The sequence below is a fragment of the Centruroides sculpturatus genome, unplaced genomic scaffold (assembly GCF_000671375.1).
Source record: "Centruroides sculpturatus isolate CEXI.00-Female unplaced genomic scaffold, Cexi_2.0 scaffold1843, whole genome shotgun sequence".
Classification (NCBI taxonomy): domain Eukaryota; kingdom Metazoa; phylum Arthropoda; class Arachnida; order Scorpiones; family Buthidae; genus Centruroides; species Centruroides sculpturatus.
Window position 1 is genome coordinate 33,661 of NW_019385995.1, and position 8,112 is coordinate 41,772.

Genomic DNA, 8,112 nt, shown 5'->3' on the forward strand with positions numbered 1-8,112 from the left:
ACTTTTATTTTTCAGCTTGCATATTTTGGCTTTTTAGTAAAAAAAACTTATTAAATTCTCAGCATGAAATTTCTGCAAAGAATAATCGACATGAAATAAGTAAACACAATGAAAATTTCATTAAAAAATTTATTAAACAGTAATAAACCGATGTAAACCCCAATTTAATCGAAACGAAAAATGAAATTTCATAGAGAAAGTATTGAAATAACATCGATTATTTGATAAAATAACTGGCTATATAATTAATTAATTTATCATGAACTTTCGCAATTTATGCATTTTCACGCAAGTACTATTAATATTTAATTTATATACATTATTATAAAATGTTTACTGATGATATAATTTATGCAAATATGAATTGATTATTTAAATATTTCTAATAATTTGTAAGAAACAACAGGAAAAATGTATTCTAATTTACAAGAAACAATTTGTTTAACTTGTTTCTTAGAACCTTGCCTAAGGATGGCTTTCCCCTTTGGCTTCGATATTTTTAAAATATGTAGGTGCAGGAAAGAAATATTTACTCTAAAAATGATTAAATTAAAAAATAATTATGTCAAATTCATAAAATATGCTTTATGGATATGGACTTTATTGTTATTCTGGCAGATAATACCGATATTGAATAAATACGCAATTTGCGAAGGGTGGCTTGATTATATAACCAATGAGCCTGTACTATTAACAACGGTTTACGCAATAATGTACTTAACTTATTCCATATGCTTAACTTTTCTTTCGAAAAATGACAACAAACTCGATTTAGAAATTGATTTAAAAAATGAATACTTTCAACAAAAGATGATAGAAGAAAAAAATTCTTTACTTAGAACAATTTCCTTGTTGACAGTTTTTTGTACAATAATGGTTATTATTGCCTTTCAATTTTTGAATGTATATGTTTATTATCCCGGAGTCGAAAGAAAGAAGAAATTTGAAGGAGAAGCACTATTATGCACTATTCTGTATGTTCTAGGTGTCATACCTATAAATGGAGGATTTGCATTTGGTTTATTGTTAGTAGCTTTATTGTTGTTAATCGCGTATAAAGAATTTGAACATGTACTGTTTGAACTGTCGTTCAAACAGAATATTCCTAAGAATATTCACAAGAATATTCCTAATGAATTGAAAAAATTGATGCTTCGACAACAAGAATTATGGATATTCATCAATCAATTTAACACTAAACTTAGTTATCCATTTTTCGTTCTGTACTTTTCTGTTATGTGGATAATTAGCTTCTACTTTTACACATACCTATTTGCAGATGTGAATGATTCAATGCGTTTAGTCTCCTTACTAGAGTCCATAGTTTTTACCTTCGTGTTTACAATTCTGGGTTGTTTACTCTCTTGTTTCGCATTTTCGGTAAGTATTCGTGTTAGCAATGTCATTTTTTTTTTTTTCGAAAGCTAATATCTTACTTTTTAGATGCAGAATGGTTTTCAAGATATTCGTCAACTCGCAGATTGCAGTCTCAAATTGGAACAGAAACTCAAGGTATAGACTACAATTTTATCCATGAAGAGTTGGTAAAGTTATAATAACTTCTTACATGGTAAAATATAATAAATTATGTCTATATTTTTTATATGGTAAGAAATAATATATTTTAAAACCGGGTAATATTTATTACCATATAATTCAATAAATTATAATTGTTTACGAGTTTTCATTGTATTTGTTATTGAGATTATTGTTTATTTTGTTTTATAGATTTTAGATTTCATGAAACGATTTGGGAAAGTTTCCTTGTGTCTTTCAATCGGTGGTTTCTTTGTTGTGGATAAGAAAATTATTTTCAAGGTTATTTTATTTTATAATCATATAAAATATTTAATAAATTATTTACTCTTGAAATTTATAAAAATTTTTTTAACTTTTTAGATGGCGAGTACGTTGCATTCTATTCTGTCAGGACTTTTAAAGTTAAGGAAGGCATCGAAAGTGAACACAAATTGTAACAGAATATTGCTCTTGAAATTTATAAAAATTTTTTTAACTTTTTAGATGGCGAGTACGTTGCATTCTATTCTGTCAGGACTTTTAAAGTTAAGGAAGGCATCGAAAATGAACACAAATTGTAACAGAATATTATTATCGAATTTTACTGAATATAGCTAATATACACAATATGAAACTGCGTTATTACTATACATTTTACGACGAAAAAAACCTATCATTTGTGTAACAGTCATAATATAATATTTCTTTTGAACACGAAAGGCTGTGGTAGCCTTTATGTACAGTACAATCATCCGTAATATGAAGAGAGATACACCGTGCAATAAATTTATATTATAAAGTACAGTTTGTTATTTAATTTCAAAATTCACATTTTTTTATGTTTAAAACAGAAAGTGTAATGGTTACGTATCAAATAAAAATATAATATGATAGTGATGTAACGAATATTCGGTTACTATTCGGTATTCGGCCTATTCGGCCNCAAGGACCCGCTTCGCTGGGTTTTTATTTGTTCGTACATTTGTATGTAATATAGTTTTTATATATATATAAAAGACTGTTTTTCTAAGTAATCTAGAATCTAGTTGCAAGGACCCGCTTCGCTGGGTTTTTATTTGTGGGCAAAAACTAACGATAGTGAATATTAAGATAATTACATTATAGCCAATCTTACCCGTTTTCATAGAATGCAAGAATTAGGTCCCCGTTTCCAGACTAATTAGAGAATTTTTACGTTCAGTCAAACGAACTATCTTCAATTTGATAAATTTTCTGGAACGTTTACAATCGTTCTATAATCGAACCAATTCGAATTCGAATTTAAAACGGTTCGAACATTTTAAAATCGAAATAGAAAATCTTCCACTTTCAACCACTTTCAAGCCCATATCTCCCGCGCCCTTATAGCTATCGAGACGCAACTACCATAGTGCAAGAATGGAGACTTGGGGCTACTACCACATACAAACACCATTTATGGGCGATGTGTAATTTTGGCTGAAAAGTGAAATATAGGGACACACACGTCCATTTATATATATATATATATAAACGTAGTAAGAAAGTATATATTTTTCATTTTTGGGTGTCTTCAGAACGAATTAATTAATTAAGTACTGTATCTGTCTAATTTGTCGATTGAAAACAGCCGTACTCGTGGGCACTGAACTCCTCACAGTACCAATAGGAACAGTTCATATAGAATGAAAAAAATATGTAGGATTAAGGTACATTTATTTATCACAAATATTATTTTTATAATGGGATCACTCATTATAAAAATTATTTTTCTAACTAGTAAAAGAAAATTCAGTCAACATTCATTGATAAGATCAATAAGCATAATCGTCTTTGGTTCTGGTACTTATTTATTATGTTCACTAATTAATGTAACGATACTTATAAAATTTTTAATTATTTAGGCTACAGGCTCCTAATAACAACAATAATAATAAACTACTTAAATCACCCGGAATACAAATTTTAATTAAATCGCTGCTTACGATAATGTCTGAGCTATATCATTTTCAATGGACAGCAAGGCTAGATCAGAAAGCTTGTCTTCTGCAAGAGTCGACCTAAGGTACGTTTTAATTAGCTTAAGCTTGCTAAACCTCCGTTCACCTTTGGCCACCGTAACCGGAATAATTACAAATACAGAAGAGCGTCGTTTATCCGAATCAATTGGGGACTGGGATTTTTCGGATAACCGATTATATCCAAAAAAATATATTAACCTATCCCGTGTTTAAATTTTTCTCCGTTGCGTGTCGCTTCGCGTTGAATTTTCGTCGATGGTAAGCCTAACGTAAGCTTTTTAAAATAATAATCGTGGCTATTGTATCGTTAAAAATTATTTCTTTATTTTTTACAAACAAAATAAATATATTAAAAAATATAAAAACAAAAAAAAGTATACTGTACTTTATAAGTTGATCTAGTATCAAAAACGTTCGATTCAGCATAACACAGTCTTCAGAAAAACACCACACAAAAGAGACAGTGCTGCCAGCTAAAACACATACATAAACATAAAAAATATTTGAGTAGTCCAAGATATAGCCAAAGATTGCAGCGCCACAGCTCTAGCGAAAATTTAAATTTCCCGATTGGAATTCTTTCGGATAACCGACTTTCGGATAAACGACGCTCTACTGTATTAGGAAATGTATCTTGCCAAATATTTAATGCTAAGATCTGAAGGACTGCTTTCGGGTGACCTTTATCAATATCTAAAAACATTTTTAAACACATGATTTCTCTTGAAAGCTCCAATCCCGAAATATCGAAATTATGATCATGCGTTAGTTTTTCCTCCAACTTTATTCAAGCTTCTTTCAAATTTTTATCGGTCTTATTGAAATCATAGAGGAAAGACCAAGTCTCATTAATTGTAGTAAGTTGCGTGAAGCGTGTCTCTCTTGAGTTTATAGCAGTGTCTAACATAGGATAGAAAAGATTTGTTCTGAATAACGTTTCTGGAGCCATTGGCGCCTCATCTTCATTTGGGAACATTTTTTTTCGTGCGCGGATTGTTTCAAACTCCGGGCTTATTTCAGCTTCTTTAGCTATGTCCTTAGCTGCAATGAGAGCATTTGTTAATCCTTCGTCTGTATATTCTTTCAAAAATTTCAAACATTTATGCATCATTTTTGTTGCATCTGACAGGTCTACGCGCTCTGATTGCATGGATTTGTCGACAAGATTAACATGGAATAAAACGTCGTACCAAATGACTAACGACAGCAAAAACTCGAACTTCTCCAAATTGTGTGCAAACGATTTAGCTTCTGAACATGCCACGGGATCACTGTCGGTATTCTTCTTCCAATGTACTTTTTACTTCGGCGTACATCGCTTGCCAACTAAAACAGCGGCGCCTGCGGTGGCAACTCTGATGATGTAACCTAGGGGGGTGAAACCCCGCTCACGCACTCGACCCACGCGCGTCTCAACAGATAAGGCCATTCACATACTACCACACGCTTGCAATTAATTTAAAATATCGAAAAGTGAAAAAAATATTTTTTCCTTTAATTTTCTTTACCACTGAGGCGCTCCCTAGGGCTTAGCGCCTGGAGCGGTTGCTCCGTTCGCTTTATGGTAGGGCCTGGTCGTTTGATACAGGTAACTTATACGAAGACTCTATGGTTAAACTATACGGTGCCAGAAATTTTTGCCCGTTTTCACAGGTGTCCGTCGAATGCAAATGGTCGCATAAACCGTTTTCACTGTATTTTATTGCGAGTTTTCCGTAAAACGTCATGCAAATAATTAAATATGTTCATGTGTTTCGGCGATTTAAAATATGAAATAATAGCTCAAGTCGTTGCGATCAGAACTTTATGCATATTATTATTATTCTTTTATACTTCTATTCTAATAAGCATAAATTTGATATAAAATCATTATATAATACATCTGATCGTAAAAGTCAAGGTAAATTATCGCTGTTTAGACAGTTGATACTTCAGATGATATTTCCTCCTTTTAAATATGTTTGCTTTATTAATGAATATGGATGATTATCCTATTTTTGATAGAAATATTATGGCAAATTTCATACTAATCGGCAGATCAAAACAGATATAACTTTTAACAAATAGAAAATTTTCCCTAAATTAACACGTAAAGATCATTCATCGAATGGACATTGAAAAAAATATTCAGAGAAATAATCACTTTCCACAATTTTCTGATATTGTTCAGTTTTATATTCTTATAATAAATGAAAAATTATAGTAATTGAAAAAAATAAATTATAAATATATAAATGCGCCGCTTATAATTAGCGTTAATGAAGACATTATCGTAACGAACAAATATTTATTGTAACATCGTTACAACGCGGGGCAGCAATATTTTATTTATTTAATTTAAAATATATGTTTCCCACCTCACATTATTAGTGTCTTTGCTCCTTTACCCTGTGAACTGTTTATTTTGAAATTAAAACGTTCTTGTAAGAGTCATTTTGATCGCCTAATCCGTAGTTGTCGCCAGTATAAATTGTATGATTTGAACTTCGGCAGTACATTGATGATGAAACCATTCGATTTTATTTTACTATTTTATATGCTTTTGTTTATTCAGAACAATATTGATAAACATATAATAGAAACCACTTTCTAGTTTAAACATATGGACATTGCTATGGCATGCAAACATCATATCTATATTCGAACATTAAACTACGAGTAATTAATTTAGGTTTATGAAGTAGTGTTGCGGGAAACAATGCGTGGTTAATATTCAACACATGCTGTTTTACACCGCGCTAGTTGTTTTTCATTGTTTTATACAAAATATTGTTTATGCGTTTTTTTAGTTAAACAAAAAATAAATAACGAGTGTTTTTGTATCCTTTATTGTCCTAAAAATAATTATTAAAATTAATTCGATTATAATTTAAACTAAATTAATATCAGAATGTACACAAGCTCTTAATTCTGTGAAACGAAAGCCGTATTTCATTTTTCTAAACAATTGTTCAACAATAGCAAAAGATTTATTTATGATAAAGTCTTAAACATAAATGCAAATGCACTGATTCACTTGTTATTGGTTTATTTTTCCTTCTTTAATTATTAAAACATTTTTCATTTATTGTAAAAATACAAAAGTGAAATACATGAAAAAATTGTGCATTCAAAACGAATACTTTTATAAATATTTTAACGACGGATCGATCAGTCCACGAGTTTCTACTTAACGTGACATAGCAAAATGCAGGGCATTTTAGACACGACGGTTCATTAATCCGGCATCCTTCACCAGAATTCTCCAATAATCAGCACGTTAGTATTCCACAAATCGGAATTTGTTTAGACACATGGCGCATTAAAAATCCCGGGCAGGAAATAAGGCAAAGACGAGGGTGCACTAACACCCGTCACAGGGGCAATCGTGAGCATTGTCATTTTGCACGCGCCAATGCAACTGGTGGACAATACACCAGGGGAATGTCTCTTGGAAGGTTTTACGGGAAAAGCCGTCCCCATTTAGATGCCACATACACAAAGAAAACTAGGTGGCCAGCCTGGCACGAATCCAGGACCGAGTACCGGCGTCCAATGGTTCCGTCCGCTCGGCCACCAGACACCGGACAGAAATCGAGAGCGACTCCTAACACGGTACGCCAGGAAGGAGCAATCGGGAGGACCTTATAGCTGTGGACTATACCCATTGGAGTAGGGATGTTTAAAACTGGGGAGTGCAAACCCCCCGATTCAGAACTGCGACTTTACGGATTAACTCTCTTCTGCCGTATAACGCATCGTAACAAAGTAAGAAACTGTTTCGGTTCCCATATTCGACAACTTTCCTTCTCTTCGTCGCTGCAACTCACTCTCCAATCCTCTTCGCTCTCCGTTGTCTCTTTCCCTTTCTCCAAACAGTCCAACGAACCAATCTTGCTTTTTAATAGTCACGTGATAGTTATTATAATTTCAATTATTTAAATCAGTGACAGAAACGAAAAAGTTATATAATATTTTCGTTCATATTTGGAAGAGTTATATTAATAAATCGTAAAATAAAGCAAAACGTAAAACGATTAAATCGTAAATATAAATTGAAATTTTTATACATTCAAAATTTTGACATTAGAAATTATATTGTTTATTTATTAGAGTTAATCATATATAATACCAATAAGTAATTATTCATAAATTTATAAAATACGTGTACTGTCTTCTATACAGAGTCGGTAGATTAACTGGTCTTTCTCGACTTCCTATCTTCGCTCGTTGCTAGAATCAACTAGAGACAAATGTTACCACCAGGGGCACTGCAATCACTACAAGACCGCTAGATCGAATCCCTGTGAGGTCGAATGTTTTCTTTTTATTGAAAGATATATAACCTTCGAGTTCGATTTCATAATTTTTTATATGCATTTTATTATAAGAATGAAAAAGCTTTTATTTAAACCCAAAACCAGGTTTATGGATAAATAAATGACACTTAATAAAACATTAAACACCTTCCATCGCTGAGAAATGTTTATTTAATAAAACACTAACATTTTCAGCCTCATGGAATAAACTATCCTCAGGTGTAAATGAGTTCGAACGTATTTTATTAAATAAACATTTCTCAGCGATGGAAGGTGTTTAATGCTTTATTAAGTGT

General features: G+C 31.8%; 1 protein-coding gene across 1 annotated transcript; it reads left to right on the top strand.

The window, feature by feature from the left end:
• The first annotated feature begins 711 nt into the window (after positions 1-711).
• LOC111612992 lies at positions 712-2,099 on the top strand. The gene is made up of 5 exons (XM_023354288.1): positions 712-1,380; positions 1,444-1,512; positions 1,729-1,818; positions 1,900-1,906; positions 2,023-2,099. Exons 1-5 carry the CDS (start codon positions 712-714, stop codon positions 2,097-2,099), a joined length of 912 nt encoding a protein of 303 aa, XP_023210056.1.
• The last annotated feature ends 6,013 nt before the right edge of the window (positions 2,100-8,112 follow it).